The 20,612-nt window shown below is 46.3% G+C and overlaps 1 protein-coding gene across 2 annotated transcripts in view; it reads left to right on the forward strand.

Annotated features, from left to right (window-relative positions):
- CLTC (clathrin heavy chain) overlaps positions 1-20,612 on the forward strand; it is an 82,513-nt gene that overhangs the window by 28,465 nt on the left and 33,436 nt on the right. For both annotated transcript variants that reach the window (XM_077312436.1, XM_077312437.1), the window contains exons 3-10: positions 6,217-6,485; positions 7,944-8,105; positions 8,828-8,941; positions 9,898-10,071; positions 13,191-13,388; positions 15,921-16,121; positions 18,338-18,490; positions 19,372-19,494. In XM_077312436.1, coding sequence (XP_077168551.1) covers positions 6,217-6,485; positions 7,944-8,105; positions 8,828-8,941; positions 9,898-10,071; positions 13,191-13,388; positions 15,921-16,121; positions 18,338-18,490; positions 19,372-19,494 — 1,394 coding nt within the window. The remainder of the gene's footprint in view (positions 1-6,216; positions 6,486-7,943; positions 8,106-8,827; positions 8,942-9,897; positions 10,072-13,190; positions 13,389-15,920; positions 16,122-18,337; positions 18,491-19,371; positions 19,495-20,612) is intronic.

Genomic DNA, 20,612 nt, shown 5'->3' on the forward strand with positions numbered 1-20,612 from the left:
ACCTTAAAGTCCAACATCCTTTGGGGCAGAGTATGAGCATTTGTGAGTCACTGCTCACTGCAGATACAGGAAGAATGTGAGTCCATTCTAGCTGTACCCGAAGAAGTATGCAGTAATTCGTAGAAACCTATACCCTGCCCCAAATTTTGTTGGTCTTTATTTATTATATATTTATTATATTTCTATAAAAGCACTCTTTAAAAACACTAGAGGGCGTCACCCCAAGGGTCAGACATGGCCCAGTGCTTGCACAGGGGATACCTTTATCTTTAAAGTGCTATTGGGCCCTTGCTGTTTTCTAGCGCTACATGCAGACTAACATGGCTACCCATCTTGATCTCATTCCACCAAGTGTAAGTGACGGAGAGTTCTGATGCGGGCAGTTGTTAATCTTACCCATTTGGAGGCTGGCACCTTCAGGGAGCTGTTCCCAGTCTTTTCTCAGCTAGATATAATAGCAGAGTTGGTCCTTTTAGATATGTTGTTCCTGGGCCTTAGAAGGCTTTGTAAGTAATGCCAGCACCTTGAATTTAACTTGGAGGTTGATTGGTGTGGTGACTGTCGAACAGGAGTAATATCTTCCACCTACCTTTTCATAGTAATTGAGTTCTGGCATTCTGTACCACTCGGTTTCCTTGTTGTCTTCAAGGGCAGGCCTGTGTAAAATTCATTAGAGTAGTATAGCCTTGGGTTATCATAGCCACTGTGCCCCAATACGTGGGGCAGTGCAGTCCTCTTCCTCACTGATCTGGGGTTGTGTAACACCCAGGATAAAGTAGATAAAATAGGGATTCTTTCACCTGCTTCTGCTGGAGTGGATTAGAGGTTAGATAAACATGTTTTTTTCAGCTCTTTGAGTCTCCCTTCCTCCCTCTACCATATCTTCCAGCTGCTCTAAAGTAATAGCTTCATCCAGTATACTGCCTCAGTCACAAGCTGAGATGCATAACCTAAAACACAGCCTATGACATCTTGCAGCCCTCAAATCTCCCATAGGAACATTATACCAGTCAATGTGGGGAGGTTTACAGTTTTAATATTTTTATTCTCCACTCACCCACTTCCTTTTCTCCTGGCTACAAAAGATGCTTTAATGTAGGATGATAACTATGCTGTAAGGCTGGATTCATGGAACGGGTAGGAGCCTAGGTTTTTTGGGCAGTCCTGTTTCACAAACTAGGTGAATTTTTCAAAAAAAAAAAAATCCCAGATCTAAATATTGGTATGATATTCTGATCTGGGATTTTTCAAAAATCCCAATTTTTAAAGGGTCCAATTTTTTAAAAAAGAGCCAGCTTGACTTTGGGGTTGGCTTGGCTTCTCATGAGGTACAGTTTAAACTATGCCACATGTGAAGCTGTCCCTAGGGGAGATCCTCATCACATGCAGACCTGGCTGGGACAGCTTCTTCTGTGACAATTGTGCTGCAGGAGAAGCAGGTTCCGGGATCTGATTTTTGGCTAAGATGTTCTTCCCCACAGCATGTGGATCTTGCTGGGAGTCTTCACTCCCACCTCCTTGGCAGATCTCAGTTTAAACTAATCTGCAAGTGGCTTTAGCCCCAGCCAAAGTGGCATGGAACTATCATCTTCCACTGCCACAGCTGACCTTTGGTATAGCTGAAAATACCTGAATAAAAGCCAAAAACAAACTTTATCAACTATACCAGGAGCTGATAAGATTCCCTGATCTGCATTTGGCTTAAGTAACTCCAAAGAAATACTGATTAGGTATTTCTGGGGTATTTTTTCAGGTCCATTTAAGCCAAAGGCACACTCCTAGTGTAGATCAGGGTTTGCGGTGAGAAGTTGCTGCCAGTTTTAGAGCCCTGACATGGATACAGGTGTGTTTGCCATTTCTGAGCTCAAAAGTACAGGGCATGCAAGTGATATTACCTGTCTGTTGGAGCAGTCCTGAAAAATGGGTTCTGTGGTTCTCAGTTCAAGTACAAAACTGCTCCAAACATCTTGAAGGCTCTTCAAAGGATTGGGTAATTCTGGGATAAGAATATTAACAATAAGAAAATTTTGCCAAATAGTGTACCAACTGCCAGATATGCAGTACACAAACCATATCGATTTTCTGTATCAGGTATTGTTTTCCAGTGTATTCTCAATAAAATCATCTTTCCAACGCAGTAGTTTATTAGTCTTTTTAGAATTTGTTCTCCGGCAAGAAAGAAGGTTAAGGAAGCCTGCTAGGACGGGCGGGGTACAAATCCCATCCCAGTGTGAATATAAATAAATAAGTAAAGCCCGTACAGAAGATAAAATGTATATTGAAGGTCTCAGCCTCCGTTCATCACTGGCTCTGCAAGGAGGTAGCAAAGTACTGTAAAATATCCCACCTGTCACACAACAGATCAACAAGCATCCTTCCAACGCAGTAGTTCGTTAATCTTTTTTATAATTTGTTTACCAGCAAGAAAGAAGGTTAAAGAAGCCTGCTAGGGGGGGGGGCAGGGTACAAATCCCATCCCAGTATAAATATAAATAAATAAGTAAAGCCCCTACAGAAGATAAAATGTATATTGAAGGTCTCAGCCTCTGTTCATCACTGGCTCTGCAAGGAGGTAGCAAAATAAAATATCCCACCTGTCAACTCAGCAGATCAACCAGCATAGCCAGTCTAACCCATAAGCTACATACAGCGTGTGTCCTGACTTGAATTAAACTGTGTAATAGATGACAGGTGTCTAAGTCACCCCTGCCCAAGTGGTCGCAACCATTAATGCTGCTCATCTCCTTCCTCCAAAGCCAGCACGTTGCCTTGTTTTCTTCCTTGGTGGAGAAACTAAACTTGTTTTTTATATATTGATCTCTTGTCTCTCTCATTATAGTAGTTTCCTCCCTTTTTTTTCTGACGGCTTTAATGTTGTATCACTATTTTTTTGTCACACCTTCAATGCTTTCTTGTGTGTGAAGATGGTGAGTTACCTCCGTTTCAGATTGTATTTGTGTTTTGTCCTGTTTTATGAAAAGAGAATGCGAAAGGCTTACTGGCTTAAAGGCTTAGCAAGGCGCACCGCTGAATAATTTGACATGGAGGATGACAAGGAACTTGCCTTCTGTCACTGCTTCTGAGTTTGGTGCTCGGGGCTTCTCCTTTTTCAAAACTAACAAACCAAAAAGTGGCAGGAAGAGTAGTCTTGAATTTTAGGAGTTGTAGCATCGTTGCTTGGAGTTGTCAAACTGCTTGACTGAAAGCAGGAACTTGGATATGCATCAAGCTTTTTATAAACAGGACTGAGACTCCTACAATTTCATATCTGGCTGTTTTTCCTTTTTTTCCTTTTTTCCTTTTTGGTTGGTTGGTTTGCTTTTCACATTCCCAGGGGAAAAAGAAGCCACAGCCTGGCTCCCAAATAAAAGATGCACTTTTGGATGGGTCTCCCCTCAAAATTCAAGATTACGCAGTGAACGGAATAGTGGTTTTCCAATGACGCTGAACCCTACTGATGCACTTTGGGTGTTCTCTGCCCCCAGCCCCCTTTTGATAACAGGTTTGACTTGTTACCTGGAGGATAACCACTAGTACAAGCTCAGTGTAAACAAGAGTTCTGAGCCTTGGTAGGTTTTTGTGGCTTAGCCTTTAACCCTGATACTTAGTTCTTTATGGCTTTGAAAGTCTGATTTGTATAGCTTCTGTGCTGTGTGTTCCCTTGGAGTAAAGATGGTGTAAACATACGGAGCTAGTAATGTCCTTGCCAGCTTTGTTTTCCCTGCCCCCACTAGTAGAAGGTTATTCCGATGCCTAGCCCCCTCCATCCTTGTCTGCCTGCCTGTGCTACTTTTCAGAATCAGAGATGGGCAATCTTGGATCAGTGACTTTGCAGGCCTCTTGTTAACATGGGCCAGGGGACGAAATTCCAAGCCAGTCTTCCTATCAGTGTTGTATACCAGCCCATGTGGTCAGTAAGAACTGCTCTCCTGGCTCAGATTGGCAATCCATTTGGTCCCATATGGTGAACACAGTGGCCAGCCAAATGCTCCCAAAGGCCTAAAAGAACCTCACTAGTAGAGGTGAAGACCGTTTGTTGCTCCCCCTGGGGGAGTATTATTTACTGGGGGAGTATTATTTACTCCATTCATTTCTACCTTTCTTCCCAGAGGAGTCCCAAATTCATTTTGGAGTTTGCCTTTAAGCATGAGGGCTCCATTTAGCCAACCTGCCTAATAGGGGTGGATGTACCTCTGCTTCATGAGTATGCCTAATCCCCTTTTGAAGGCATCCTAACTGGCTGACATTACACCCCGTGGCAATGAGTTCTGCTCCTTATAACTGTGGTAGAGAGAAACTAATTGGGTCTCTTGCATCCCATAGGTTTGGCCATCTTTTAAGCTTGCTTTGCGGCTTATAGTCTCTTCCCTCCTTCCTCGCTGCCACATCCTGAGCTAGGCACAAGTACGGACAGGCAGCTTGTCTGCCTTGACTTCAGAGGATGTGAGGGGAAACTTAGGTGGTGCTCTTGATGTCAGGACATTTTCAAGTACCAGTTTGAGTACCCTTTCAAATAAAAGGAAATGTTTTTTCACCTTACCAGTAGGTTCACGTGTAGCAGCAGATCAAAATTCCCAAGTCCAGTGGCACGTTAAAGATCAACAATGTTTTGCAGGCTGTAAACTTTTGTGAGTCGGATAACTGTGACAACTCAACTTGGGCTCATAAAGCTTATAGCAGGGTTCTCCAAACTTTTTGGAGCCTTTGGCATTGTGAGTGAGGGTGAGGACCTGGAGCCCTAAGTGGCTGCTTCAGGAGGTAGAGCCAAAAGGAACACCTGCATCCTCACATCTCCTAGGAAGAAGTAGAGCCTGCCGGGAGACGGGCACCACACACTGACAAAGGAAAGCCCAGGTGCTTGCCAGTCCTTCTGATCCTCCAGTGGAAAACCCTCTGGCATTGCCAGCTTTCTGCAAAGCTGGTAGAGCATCTTGGGGAATGCTTGGCGGGTGCTACAGGCACCATGTCTGGGGAGGCCTGGCTCATATCCTGCTTTAAGGTGCTGCTGGATTTGGAATTTTTTTTGACTTGCTAGTAACGGCTAATAAACTCTCCACCCCTTACTTTTATTCTGAATTGGGTTTGGCAAACTTAATTATTTCTTCTCACTGGGGGAACAAAAACCTTGGAGTTTTCGGGGGAGATGTGAGGGAAAGCCTAGCTTGCAACCTCATGTATTCACACTGATAATGATTTCTGGCTCGCCTAACGTTCCAGGACGTAGAAGGATGTTCTCTCTTGGTTTGCAGTCCAAGCTTGATGGACTTCTTTTTGGGATCTAGGGGGGTAAAACGTGCCTTGTTAAACCTTTGGATTGCAGAGGCGTGGTCCTTATAACTATGACAGTCCCCTAAGGAGTTCAGTGATGGGCATTGCTGCTTCATCCTTGCAGCTGGTTTGTAAAGTTAGTTTGGTAAAGACTGGCCCATGATCTCCCCAAGAGCTTCGTAGCTAAACGAGGTTTTGAACCCTGGTCTTCCCAGTCTGTGCTCCAGTGGTCTTTACCATCTGCATGCCACATTGGTTCCTTACTTGTGGCAAGGATGTTGGAGGCAGCATGCTTTGACTTCGGTAGAAATATTAACCCTCTTGCTAAGACAAGCAGTTCTCTCCCCTCCCCTCCCCGCCTGGTTGTCATTGTGTTTTCTGTCTCCCCACTTAACAGCCCACACAGTAGGCAAGAGCAAAGAAACTTTGTTAAGGGTTTGGGTTCAACCACGCTACCAGCCCACCTAACAAAGTATCTAGTTTGCGACTACTGTTTCCCCTTCTCATGGAAACCATTCTGTGTTCCTCCTGTACTTGTACTAGATGCAAATACAACCATGTGTAGCACTCCCTTTGTATGCCTGGTGTACTCCTGTTGCAAACGAGTCCAGTAAGCTCTGCTCCTTGGATTGAGGATCGGTAGCCTAGCATGAAAAGTTACGAACAAAGCTGTGTTTGCAACACCTGGATATGAAGCCCTAACCAATTCTGCAATTGGTTTAGCTGGAACTCGCTTTTTCAGTAAATAGATTTGGCTTTAGAAGTGTTGACGTCTGGTTAAAAAGCGGCCAAACACACTGCATGATGCCCTCCTTGCGGGAAGCGGTCGCTTTCCTCATTCAAACCCCATAACACAGTCGCATCATTTTAACCACTCATCGCCAGCCTTTGAAATGTCTGTACGCTGCTAACCGTCTTGACCAACTTGACCTGTGGTCTTGTTTTCAGCTGCAAAGACCCTTCAGATCTTTAACATTGAAATGAAGAGCAAAATGAAGGCGCACACCATGACCGACGATGTCACGTTTTGGAAGTGGATCTCCCTGAACACCGTTGCGCTAGTCACTGACAATGCCGTGTACCACTGGAGCATGGAAGGGGAGTCCCAGCCCGTAAAAATGTTTGACCGCCACTCTAGTCTTGCGGGCTGCCAGATCATCAATTATCGTACAGATGCCAAGCAGAAATGGTTGCTTCTGACTGGCATATCTGCACAGGTAATGCTTTCGTGCAGCGGCAAGTGCAAGTGAGAGCCAGTTTGGTTGTAGTGGTTAGGAGTGCGGACTTCTAATCTGGCATGCCAGGTTCGATTCTGCACTCCCCCACATGCAGCCAGTTGGGTGACCTTGGGCTCGCCACGGCACTGATAAAACTGTTCTGACCGGGCAGTGATATCAGGGCTCTCTTAGCCTCACCCACCTCACAGGGTGTCTGTTGTGGGGAGAGGAAAGGGAAGGCAGTTAACTGTAAGCCGCTTTGAGCCTCCTTCGGGTAGGGAAAAGCAGCATATAAGAACCAATTCTTCTTCTTCAGTAATCTCAGGGCTCTCTCAGCTTCCCCTCCCTCACAGGGTGTCTGTTGTGGGGAGAGGAAAGGAAAGGTGAATGTAAGCTGCTTTGAGCCTCCTTCGGGTAGGGAAAAGCAGCATATAAGAACCAACTCTTCTTCTTCAGTAATCTCAGGGCTCTCTCAGCCTCCCCTTCCTGACAAGGTGTCTGTTGTGGGGAGAGGAAAGGGAAGGCGATTGTAAGCCGTTTTGAGCCTCCTTCGGGTAGGGGAAAGCGGCATATAAGAACCAACTCTTCTTCTTCTTCAGTAATATCAGGGCTCTCTCAGCCTCACCCACCTCACAGGGTGTCTGTTGTGGGGAGAGGAAGGGGAAGGTGAATGTAAGCCACTTTGAGCCTCTTCGGGTAGGGAAAAGCGGCATATAAGAACCAACTCTTCTTCTTCTTCTAAGGTCTGGTTAAGCTGGAAGCTGAATTTGTCTGTGCCAGTCTGACTGGCTCTCAGCACTGCTCACCTTACGAGTTGTGGCCAAGCTTCATTTTAAAGACTCCCTTGATACACTTGGCCCTGCTTTAGAAAAACGTCCAAAATTAAGCTAGGGCTGAAAGGACAGGAGCATTGCCGAGCATGCTACAGTGCATTCTCATTTAAAGAAAAGCCCTGTTGGCATTCTTCAACTAGAGTTTACTTATGCTATAGTAGCTCAACAGCAGTGCATTTTGATGTGCCAGTTGGAGTCCAGTTCCCTATAAAGATCACCATGCATCTCAGGGGAGGGAAATTGCTTCTGTTAAATAACAGATGTGCAGAAGCAGATGCTACCGGGGGGGGGGTAGTACTGCACAAGTATTGCAGAAAGTGGAGGGGCCCGATAGAATCGTAGAGTTGGAAGGGGACCTCCAGGGTCATCGAGTCCAACCCTCTGTGCAGTGCAAGAACAGCGAGTTCCTTTAGCTTGTGAGATCACCGCAGGCAATGTTTCAAAGCTTGCATGCATTAAAGAGAAGGCTTCTAGTATCTGGCAGAGTGCAACACAACCTCTGCCTGGGTTGGAAAGCATTGCCTAGGCTCCTATAAACGATGCCATTGGCCTGTTCACCTTGTGCGTAGCCGTTGTGCAAAGGTTGCTGACTTAAATCTTTGTGTGTATCCTCCTTTCTTTAAAGCAAAACCGTGTAGTTGGCGCCATGCAGCTTTATTCAGTAGATAGGAAAGTCTCCCAGCCCATTGAGGGCCACGCTGCTAGCTTTGCACAGTTCAAGATGGAAGGCAACGCTGAGGAATCCACCCTTTTCTGTTTTGCAGTGAGAGGCCAAGCAGGCGGCAAGGTAAGTTTGCAGCTCCGATAGTCCTTGCGTGGTAAGGGGAAGATCCATGTCTGGGCCCCAGGGCTGCTGTCTTTGTAAATTTGATGGAATAGTAACGGGGGTGGGCGGTGGGACTGTGTCTTCTCTTCCATTTATCCCTATCAAGAGCTACCATTGCATGTTTGTTCAAGATTCAGGATGAACTGAATGAGAAGCCTCCTTTCAGAGAGATTTTACTAAAAGAAGGGAAATGTGATAAGGGATGTTCAGAATGGAGAAGAATGAATTGATAGATTGGGAGTGAGGGGTGGGCTGTGGTCATTCATGAGGGAACACTGCTGGAGGACATCAGGGGGACACTGCAGAAAAAGAGGGCATCAGACAGGGATTTTCAGCAGATTGTACCTTGGTGACCTGGCTGTAATTCCACCTGTTTCTGTGTAGGCAGGGCTATACAGCCTGGCCGTTGTCGTTCAACCTGGGATTAATATTCCATCAGTTTCCTCCCTAGCACTCTTGTCTTGTCTTGCTTTGCTCATAAAAAGCAAATTCCAGAAGGGTATCTGTGTTTACTCCATTGCACCAAAACCAAGTAGGATTCTTGCAGTCTAGTTCGCCACAGTTTTTGTACTAGTTCAGGGTGCTACAAAATTTCTGCTTGAAGTCATGGGGGATGTTATTTTGGTTGTTTTCTATCCTGCGGAAGCTCAAGATACATAATCCCATCCTTTCTCCCCATGCAGTTGCATATCATTGAAGTTGGCACACCTCCAACAGGAAACCAGCCATTTCCCAAGAAAGCAGTGGATGTCTTCTTCCCACCTGAAGCACAGAATGACTTTCCAGTAGCGATGCAGGTAGGGCTGAGGCCAAGGGCATGCATGCAGGTGCTCTGTGCCTGGTAGCAGGCAAGGCTAACCGAGCCTTTTAGAAGGCTGAAAGGGGACCAGATAGATCCGCCCAACCCCAAGCACGCGTGGGAGAGGGAGAAAGCAGAGCTGTGAGCCGGGATCACTTCATGGCCTGCCAGACCACAGCTGTATGCCCCTTCTGTATTGTGGGTGGCAGGGGAAGGGGGACACTGCAATTCTGGAAGGTGTAAATCATTTGGGGAATCAAAATGCTGAAGAATAAGAGAGTTCCTACTTTCTACTTCCAAGCCTTGGGCTTAATGTTGTAAGCTGCCTTTAATTGCTACTTAGCCTACCCTTTTTATATAACAAAAAGTTCAGGTATTTTTAGCATTTGTAAGAGTATGGGTGGTAGTTGGTTGCTAAGCAAAACTCATTTTGCTGCTTGGCTGACATACACTAACAATTTGTAGGCTACTATACATCAGGGCTCTGTGCATTGATTAATGTTTTGTGGCTTCATGGGAGGCCTGAAATGTAATGGTTTGGGGTGCAATGTTCAGGATCTTTCGTGCCTCAGCTTTGTTTTAAAACAAGCTTCTAGCCATTATGGTAGGAAAGAGACCTTGGAAATGTTGGGAATTCTTCCTGATGTCTCAAGTCTGAGGGTGAAGGGGAAGATCTCTGATGGTAGAGGATAATATTCTTTGACCCCCCCCCCCTTAATTAGCGACAGGCAAGCAAAGTAGGTGAAATGAGACAGTTGTGTGAATATTAAACATACGTAGGACTGTCCTGCCTTCGGATCACCGAGAAGAAAGATTCGTGGTAAGTGAGGCAGATCTTCCATTCTTTGTGCACACGGTAGATGGTGCTAACCAAAATCTCATGCCCTCACAGAGGACATACATCGGATGTTAGTCGTAAGGACAGCCTCAAGGTTTATTTCCATTGTTCTGCAGATCAGCGAAAAGCACGATGTGGTCTTCCTGATCACAAAATACGGTTACATCCATCTGTATGACCTTGAAACAGGCACCTGTATCTACATGAACAGAATCAGTGGAGAGACCATTTTTGTCACCGCACCCCACGAAGCGACGGCTGGCATCATTGGAGTCAATCGAAAAGGACAAGTAATGCCATTTCATCCTCCCAGGGCTTAGTTTACAATTCCAGTGGGTTAAAGCCTCCAATTGAATACCAGCTCCTGAAGGTTGAGGCATCTCACAGGACCCAAGTGCCGCGTTAAATGCATTCCCCCCCGTCATTCAAAACTACATTTGCCGCCTCTTTGATAAAGCACATTTGCAGTGTTGCATGGGGAAGCGGTCGGTGGAAGGTCAGAGTAGCCAGAATGCTGTTTGGCAATGTTTGCCATTGCTGGCCTTGATGGTCTTTCCTGTGCAGACATTATTTGCTTTGAGAAGGAGGCTTGCAGTGCACTCAGTGCTGGCGGTTCTGGAATGCCGCTTTCATCCAGGAACTGGAGCATTCAAGTTGGCTCCCTGTGAAAGTTGAAGAGAGGACTTATGTTCCAGTCGTCACCTTACTTGTCTGTGCATCGCAGTAAGGCAGGGGTAGTCAACCGGTGGTCCTCCAGATGTCCATGGACTACAATTCCCATGGGAACTGTAGTCCATGGACATCTGGAGGACCACAGGTTGACTACCCCTGCAGTAAGGGGCCGTAGCTTCCTTGCCTCCAGGAGCCATATGTTCTCCCCATCACTCCTGAAAGCCCGCAGACTCTTTCTTGTATTAATCTGGCATTGCTCTGTGGTCACTCCACCTAATTGCTAAGCATTGGTATTCATAAAAATTCACTGTGAAACATAGCCCCTTTTCACTGGCCGTAATATAAAGGAGTTGCCTTTTTGAGCTGTAGGGGGTTCTGGCAGGGAACAAAGGAGACACGCCCTTTGAGAACATTCATTGTATATTACAGCAAAGAGTTTGGCTCCTGGCAGGATTTTCAATGTTTTTGTATCGCGGGACCTTTTTTTCCCCCCAACCCCCTGCCAGATTTGTGCCTCTCATTTTCGCTGTGTCGATCTAAGGCTGCAAACTTCAATTAATCTGCATTTCATCACTCGACTTTGATTTTGGCTCAGTATAATAAGAGCACGACAGAAAATGGTTGTTTTTTTACCTTAACCGTGAGTGGTTGTTTTTGTCTGAGCCATCTTGCATTTCCCCCCATAATCTTCAAAAGGCACCTGTATTGAGAATATGGCTGTGTAAATTAGTCCAAAAGGCCAGGTGACCAGATTGGTTGTCTGGTGAACAGACTCCACTGAAGCGCACGTGTTGTTATATCGAACATGGGCTCACTAGCATGAGACCAAAAAGGAAAAAGTCCAAGTCCCTGTTTATCGCTTTGTTCACGCTCTCATTTTTGACAAATTTTAAAGACTGGACCTACATAATCTGTAAACTGCCATATAGGTGGGTATGTTTTGATAAACCAGTTTCTTCGATGGATTTCTGAGGGGAGGGGCTTCTTCCCTTGTCCCATTGGCCCTGTCTCTTTCCCATTGACCTGCCTCACTTTGTGCTGTGGATAGAAGTACATTCTGCCTCCTTGAGTCCACCTGTTTGTTTTGATATCCAGAAAGAAAGATCTTTTCCCCCTCTCTCCTTGTGATTGTTCCAGATTTTGCCCTGGCTGACTTTCATGAATAGCATGCTTAATCCCATCCCAGTTAGTGGAGTGGGGGTGGGGTGGGAGAACAGTGTATTACATATACACTGCTAACTACATTTAAAACATTCTGAATAGGAGGGTGTCTAAGAAGGGACAGCCAATGAGAGTTAAGTCATCTTGGGTCTGTGCCAAAGAGCAAGCCCTCCTTACTTTGGAGTAAATGCTATTGCTGGAGTTCCTCCACAGATTAATATGAATCTTTTTCTCAAATAGCTAGCATCCTTCCACACGGATTGCATTTTAATCTGCTGCTAAGCTGCTGTGGCTGCAAAGAAAGCTTCCTACAGCAGCTGACTGTGTGGTCTGAGAAATGGCAGCTTTGTGAGTTCCCCTCCCTATTCCTGTGAGGATAAAGATGGGAATTATAATCTTCACAGCCTCTTGCTGCCTTACTGCAAAAATCGAGGGTAATGTGCGAAAACTCAGCCAGAATTGCAGGAACTGCGCAGTTGTGTTTCTAAGTGTCATTCCCCCCTCCAATCCCATTGCATGGCAAAATGTTCTTGAAGCCAAGGTGTCTAAAACCTGGTATAAATAAGGGCCGATATGCATCCTGCCTCTTCCAGAAAGGCAGAAAACTAATGAGCTGAAAATGGTCTTGGAAAACCTCCCAAGAAATTACCCAAAGCCTCTACTCTTATTTCCTCGTTGATGTTAGTTTAGTGAATCCATATTCATCCCTCTGTGCTAATTGTGAAGGAGGAAGTCCCAATGATTCCAGGCCATGGGTGTGGAGCAGTAGCCCCAACACTATATTATTTCTGAAGCCCGGAAAGCTAGAAACATTTCTGTAAAAGCTGAGGTTCTGGAGAACAGAAGCCTTGATGTAAATTGATCTTTGTCAATCTAGTCTTGCAGTATCTCCAGCAGTAGAAAAGCTAGATTCCTGTCAGGAGTTAACAAACCAATTAAGCTAATGCATACCAGCTTCTGGTCTTCAGAGGCATGATGTCATTAAATAGGGACATTCCAGGGAGCTCTCACAGTTACCAGCTGTCAAAACACAAGAAGAGTCTAGCTTTTTTAAAAACAATTTTAATATGAGTGGCGGTTGTAGAACCTGGTGTAGAACCTGGTGAGCTTAGTGGATGTTAAATGACTCATTGCTGGAGACCTGAAGGTCCAAGCTTCTGAAGTCCAAGAACCAGCTATGTGTGCACTTCACAAAGAAGAAGTTGCACAGAATAAACTGCATGGTTTAACCCAGGGGTTGTCAACCTGTGGTCCTCCAGACGTCCATGGACTACAATTTCCATGAGCCCCTGCCAGCAACCGCTGGCAGGGGCTCATGGGAATTGTAGTCCATGGACATCTGGAGGACCACAGGTTGGTTGACTATCACAGGTTTAACCTACCCCCTCCCCCCCCCTTTTTCTGTTTTTCCGGTCTCATGCCTTATTAAGCTGCCTTACTAAGTCAGACTGCGAGCCTGCCTAGGCCAATATCACTTCCTTAGACTAGGAATGGGTATCCAGATCATTTTTTTCTTAGTATAATGCCCGGTTCTTGATCTCAGAACACGTCCTCTTGTTCTCCTAACTCCAACCAGGTGTTGTCCGTGTGCGTAGAGGAAGAGAACATCATTCCTTACATCACAAATGTGCTGCAGAACCCTGACCTGGCCCTGCGCATGGCCGTCCGCAACAACCTCGCGGGTGCCGAAGAACTCTTTGCCCGGAAGTTCAATGCACTTTTTGCCCAAGGGAGCTACTCGGAAGCTGCAAAAGTGGCTGCAAATGCCCCAAAGGTAACGTTAAATAGTTCTATGTTTGTGGTACCTGTTAGGTTTGGGTTGGTTTTTGTTTCAGCCAGCTTGATCCTCCCCGTGCTCCTGGATTCAGGATCGACACCAGGCAATATGCCATTAAAGGTTTATTCACCGATTGAAATCACTAGGCCAGACTTTCTTAGCCTTTTTACCTTTGAGAGCCCCCTGAAATATTCTACAGGCTTCGAGAAACCCCAGAAGTGGTGTGATCTTGCAGAATATGGTTGGGAAGCAAAGCAGTATTCATGCCCACCTAGGGTGCCTTCCCGTTCCAACCCCCTCCAGGCCCATCATTGGCCGTCTTGGAAGGAGAGAGCAGCGAGAGACTGGGAGAAAAAAATGGTCCTGGAAAAGGGCCCCACTCCTACAAAGGAGGGAGGGAGAAAGCCAGCCGGCCCCACACTTTCTGTGGGGGCACCTCCCACAGCTCTGCTGGGCCCAGGTGTTGCCATCAGCAAGCTGCGCCTGCCTCACTGGGGCTGAGCAGGAGGGGCCCGTGCGTGCATGTGCAGGCCATCAGCCCCCCAGGTAAATCCCCTGGTGGCTCTCACGGCCAGTCTGTCCCTGGGTTGTGGCTTTCCATGAGACGCAGTCTTAATGGTGGTCTTGTACACCAGTGGACCCTTATTTGGCCCAGGCACAAGGCAAAATATAGGAACCTTTCTGTGCACCTTTCAGTTGTATCGTAGATGACGGTAGATATATTTGAAATATCATGCTTACTTTGGAAACCAGCTTTGTGGAGTCTTTAAAAAAACAAAAGACAAACTCTGTCATAGTCTTAAGGAAAATCCCTCAATGCTGCCTGAAGAAACTGCTTTAATTTTTGTTGTTTGTTTGTTTGTTTATTTATTATATTTATATACCGCCCTCCCCGGAGGCTCAGGGACATTCCAGGGAGCTCTCACAGTTACCAGCTGTCAAAACACAAGAAGAGTCTAGCTTTTTAAAAATAATTTTAATGTGAGTGGCGGTTGTGGAACCTGGTGTGCCAGTGTTCACCAGGGTGCTGCAAAGGGGTTGCCTCTTCCCCGGAAAAGAACTTCTCTGGTGTTGGGCTGTGATATTGTGTAGCCAGCCAAGCACAGAGTTTGTCTTGCACACTTGCCAGAAATATGTGCTTGAGGCCTGGAATAATAAAAATGTCTGACCTGAATGCAAAGGATGTTCGTCAAGAGCACTGGCAGCAGGGTAAACAACAATACGAACACTGAATTTGGGAGGCCGTGACCTCTGAGCTTGGTGGATGAGAAATACTGCTCAGAAACGTCAACCTTATAGCCAAAAGAAAGTGTATCTGCTCTAAGATTTGTGTCAACGATTGAGTCTGCAGCGGCTGTCTTTTGCTGGCATTTAAAGGACCCTGCATTCTAGAAAGTGTCTTGCAACACACCGCCCATTTCCGTTTTTCTAAGGCGTATTAGGAAATTTGATGCTCTCCAAGGAGCGGGGTGGGGCAGGAATCTTGAATACTTAATTGCTCTTCAAAACTGGTCATTGTGCAACGCCATAACCCAAAATCAAAGTCAGCAATGAGTCAGTCCAATCACATTAAACTTTAAAAGGTTTGAGTTAATAGTCTTCTAAGCCTCTTTAAAATTGTGCCCGGCTTCTGTGGAGCTCAGGGACTGCTATTGAAAGAACTAGCCACAGGCCTAACATTATGGAACTACTGACAAATTATCTTCCTTCCACCTTTGTGATGCAGAGGGAGTATATGGAAGCAGATCAGTTCTCAAATGTATTTTATAATTTATTTTGCCTCCCATTCCTTAAAGCAGGGGTCACCAACCCCCGGGCCACGGCCCGGTGGCGGGACGCGGCCACGGTACCGGGCCGCCGGCAGCTGCGCCTGCCTCCCCCCCGCCCACAGCGAGAAGGAAGGGAAGAGGCAGGCGCAGCTGCAGGCACGCCGGCAATGCAAACGCGCATGCGCGTTAGCGCTCCCTGGTGGCGAAAACACACATGCACGCAGTTGCGCGTACGCGTTTCGCAGCACCCGGGCCGTCGGCTCTCCCCTCACCCTGGAGGCGGTCCCTGACCTTAGAAAGGTAGGGGACCGCTACCTTAAAGCATCTGGGGAGTTGTGATGACCATGGTCTTCACATAGAATTTAGCCAGGAAGGAACTTAGCATTGCAGCTGAAAACTTAGGTCCACATATGCTCTTCTGCAGCTGACATCAGGGGTTATTTGTGATTGCTGCATCCTGAACCATCCTAAAACCATGTTGGAGCTCCGTACAGCAATCCAGGGGGGAAGCTGTTTAGAGGTTATCTGGGGAACAGTTCCATAAGCTAAATTGCATCTAACCCCATAGAAGAATTTTGCATGCATAAAAGTCGTCAAGAGTTGGGTAAAAATGGTACTGAAGAATTAGGTTTCCAGCAAGGACCTGTCCCTAAGGAGCTTGGAATGTGGCTAAGCACCCAGCTTGCCTCTCGACATTGAAACCTCCATGGGAGCCCCTAAGGCCTGAGTGAGTTGCCTTTTTATCTGTTTCTCTTCAAAGGGGATTCTGCGTACCCCAGACACTATCCGTCGGTTCCAGAGTGTCCCAGCACAGCCGGGCCAGACTTCTCCCCTGCTCCAGTATTTTGGAATCCTGCTAGACCAAGGCCAGCTAAATAAATACGAATCCCTAGAACTCTGCAGGCCAGTGCTCCAGCAAGGACGCAAGCAGCTCTTGGAGAAATGGTTAAAGGAAGACAAGGTAAGGCACAGAGGCTGGGTGTGCCATCCTCTGAAAGGGCGCTTTATGAAATCCCCAGACTGTGATGAGCATCTGCCAATGTGATACATTTTACTATAACATAACTACATTGGAAGAGCAACCACTGATGAAGATACACAGAAAGCGGGTTATTTACCTAGGATCCCGTTTTGGTTGACTCTTTATCGTTATTTGGACTTTTACTTATAATACAGAGAGGACTATTACATTATCTTGCCTTGTGATTCCTTTTTTTATCCTCTGAAAAGGGGCAGCTTAATAAACAATAATAGCACGGTTCTTTCTCTCTGCCATGCATGTCTGCCTTGTTGTGTGCCGTGATGCCAAATAGCAGCCGGCTCTGTGTCCCTGCAGATGTCCGCATTCTGGTTAGCCTTTGACTGATGACTGCTGTGGAACCAAGCAGTGTCTGGTGCTCAGTTTATGGGGCTCTCTGTAAGCAGATGCCAAGTAGGGCTTGAGCCACCCCCTCTCTTTGAATCTTAGCCAGCAATGTTGACCCCTCCTTCTTTCAGTTGCCAAAATTTTCTCCTTGGTATAAAAAGGGCTCCATACCTCTTAGAGGGAGCACAAGAGGGGGCAACAACCAAAACTCTGTTCCTGGAAGAGATGAATTCTGCAAGCTTGTTAAAACATTCAAGGCTCTGTCCTTGTAGCCATGCATCTAGACATAGGTCAAGAAGCAAGGCATAGCTCTGAATCCTTGCCCACTGCTCAAACAGCTGTGCCACCCTCTGAAGATTTGCCAGGCATTGGCTACACCCTTTCATCCGTTGTTTATTGCAGTTGTCCAGGCTTGGTGTAGTAGTTAAGAGTGTGGACATCTAATCTGGCGAGCCAGGTTTGATTCCCTACTCATCACCACATGCAGCCAGCTGGGTGACCTTGGGCTTGCCACAGCACTGATAAAGCTGTTCTGACTGAGCAATGATATCAGGGCTCTCTCAGCCTCACCCACCTCACAGGGTGTCTGTTGTGGGGAGAGGAGGGGAAGGCAATTGTAAGCCACTTTGAGACTCCTCCTGGTAGACAAAAGCGGCATATAAGAACCAAGTCCTCCTCTTGTCCTTGTTTTTCTAATAGCTGTGAATTAGCTGTGCTTTAATGTACATTCATATTGCCTGCACTCATGACCCTGTGACTACTATGTGGGAAGCTCCTCCCATGGCACAAATTTGGTTAGTCTTTAAGGTGCTGCTGGACTCTTGCTCTTTTCTGCTATTACAGTGAGACTAACAGGGCTACCCATTGTGCTTTGGTTCAGGGGTAGTCAACCTGTGGTCCTCCAGATGTTCATGGACTACAATTCCCATGAGCCCCTGCCAGCGAACGCTGGCAGGGGCTTGTGGGAATTGTAGTCCATGAACATCTGGAGGACCACTTGGTTTTTGGGTAGTGACTGCTGAGTGCTGTGGGAGCTTATTGGAGAGTGCTCAGTGAAGATTAGCAAATGGCAGGCCCTGGAAAGCTCCCCATGACCAAATTGTCTCAGTGGTGGCCATACACAGAGAAGTTCTGGGAGCGATCTAAGCCCTGTGTGCTCAAGCTGACTGTATTACTATCTGGTGTATTTAGTATTACTTTATCTGTCTTTCTTCCAGAGGCTCAGAGCAGATTACACAGTATAAGAAATTCCTATGAAAGATTTATTATTTATTATATTTATATACAGAGCCTCTTGTGGCGCAGAGTGGTAAGGCAGCCGTCTGAAAGCTTTGCCCGTGAGGCTGGGAGTTCGATCCCAGCAGCCGGCTCAAGGTTGACTCAGCCTTCCATCCTTCCGAGGTCGGTAAAATGAGTACCCAGCTTGCTGGGGGGTAAACGGTAATGACTAGGGAAGGCACTGGCAAACCACCTCGTGTTGAGTCAGCCATGAAAACGCTAGAGGGCGTCACCTCAAGGGTCAGACATGACTCGGTGCTTGCACAGGGGATACCTTTACCTTTACCTTATATTTATATACAGCCCTACCCGAAGGCTCAGGGCGGTTTACATCAAACAGAAACGAGGCAAATAACTCAGTATATATTAATACAGTAATAACTATGATATTATGAACAATAGAACATTGGGGAGAACAATAAATCAACGCTTACTGATGGGAAAGTGGGTGGGCAAATCTGCAATGATGGTTGTAGGAGGGATGCCAAGGGGGGGATGTAAACATTTAATGATTCTTTTTTTTTTTTCAACAGCTGGAATGTTCTGAAGAGTTGGGAGATCTAGTGAAGTCCGTGGACCCAACACTGGCCCTCAGTGTCTACTTGAGAGCTAACGTTCCCAACAAGGTCATCCAGTGTTTTGCAGAAACAGGACAAGTGCAGAAGATTGTGTTATATGCAAAGAAGGTGACTGCTACTGATCTGGTGTTGGTGGTCGGGGTTTCCCATGCCTCTTTCAAGTTTCTTTACCATTGCGAAACCCCTGAAGCATTCTTCAGGCTTCACGGAACCCCAGAAGTGGTGTGATCGTGCAGAATATGGTTGGGAAGCAGAGCTGTGGACACGCCCACCCAAGGCCCCTCCCTTTCCCACCTCCTCCAGGCCCATCATTGGCCATTTTGGAAGGGGGGGGAGTGGATCAACATGACCATATATGGTTAAATCACCCAATAAATAAATGTTTAAAAATATTTAAAATTAATTCGTTCCCAGACATTTGGGAACCCCCTTCCAAGGCTGCCAAGGAACCCCAGGATTTCACAAAACCCTGCTTGAGAAAGCCTGTTCTAAATGATTTAGGACTGTTTTTCGAGATGCTGGTAGTGGCCTCAGCAGGTTTCGGCATGCCTGGAGTCTGAAAAGAAACCTGTGAAAAACATTGCTCCGTGCAGGGGCAGATGTCCTGGGTTGTGGCGTAGCTTTTTAGGAGGGTGAGCTTCATTATAGGATGGTAGCTGCTGCCACTTTCTCCTGCCAGGCAGTCTGGTGCAGCTGGTTCTGGACTGTTAACAACATTGGCCCCAGCCTATTGGTAACACTTGGGGGCTGCAGAACAAAGGCCAAAAGAACAAAGGGCCTGAGGCTGCTGTGCAGGGGGAGGGACTTGGAAGAGCCTCGCTTAGAGTGGACAGGGGCCAAGTGGAAGGTATTCCCCTGAGCTCTTCTGTCAGTGCAAGCCTATAGTATAGGACTGGTCAGCCTTTCACAAGCTTCTTCCCTCTCAGTATCACTGAGCCTCAAAAAGCTTACAATGCTCCTCTTTTTTGAACATGCGGTTTTGCTCCTAGGTTGGCTACACTCCCGACTGGATCTTTCTCCTCAGGAACGTTATGCGAATCAGCCCAGACCAAGGACAGCAGTTTGCTCAAATGCTGGTCCAGGATGAGGAACCTCTTGCTGATATTACCCAAGTAAGGGATGAGTGCGAATTTAGCTGTTCGGTTTAAAGAGCCCCTTGCCTGTTGTGTTCTGGTTTTTGGGACCACTAGTTGGCTCTAGAACCCAAATTCTATTTCATTGTTTATTGGATGTTCCCTCTTGTGTGTGTGTGTGGGTTCACTCTGTGTCATCTTGAGCCCCAGTAAGAGAAGTGGCTGATATAGAACATAAATAAATACTCTTCAAGTTTGCTAGCATTCTTTCCTAGGGGAAAGGGTCTGAAGAAATTTTTCCTAAAGTCTTTCAGGATCTAAAGAATTGGCTCAGAAAACCTTTCTCTACAAACATAATCCTAGATAAGGCAAGTGTGTGGTTATGATGCATGAGGCCGTATCTGAAACAAATACTGGGAATTTTCTTACTTGACTGCCACAGTTGTGTGGAATGTTGGCATTTAAGGGGAGGGGACCATTTAATGTAGCCCTTCTCACCTTTCTTACCACTGAGAAGTGTCTGAAACGTTCCTCAGTCTGAAACCCCAGAAGTGGCATGATTATGCAGAATATGGTTGGGAAGCATCGACGCATAGACGCCCTCCATATATGGTCATATCACCTGATAAATGTGTAACTAATTAGAAAAATGTATTGAACATTAATTAACTCTCCCCCATTTGAGAAGCCCTGGTTGATGGAATAGATTCTTCATTCTTAGTGGTGGGGGGCTACCCATGCCAGAGTCTTTTCCTCCCCCAGTAAGAACCTTCCTAATGGTGGTTATATAATTCGGTTAACCAAGGGAGGTCACTTTGATGAGGGCTATGATTCATTAGACTTCAGATTCAATGTATGAATGTGTGTTTCTGACATTTTTGCTTTGCTTTGTCTAATCCTAAAATAGGAATAAGAGGTATAACCAAAGAGGTGCCGTCTAACAGAAGGGGTGGGGAGGTTGCGATTCTGAGAGCTGAGATAATAGTTCTTAATTTGGTAACAGATGCATAAGTGTTGAACCTTTCGTCCGGATCTCATTTGCATCCTAATCTTTAACGAAGCTGCTAAAATGTCTCCTGGCCTGTGCGGAGCCTCTTCCTCTTCAGTTCAGCACAACTCTCAGATTGTAACCAATGATGATAAATGCTATAATCCTC

Source organism: Paroedura picta, chromosome 15 (genome assembly GCF_049243985.1).
Source record: "Paroedura picta isolate Pp20150507F chromosome 15, Ppicta_v3.0, whole genome shotgun sequence".
Classification (NCBI taxonomy): domain Eukaryota; kingdom Metazoa; phylum Chordata; class Lepidosauria; order Squamata; family Gekkonidae; genus Paroedura; species Paroedura picta.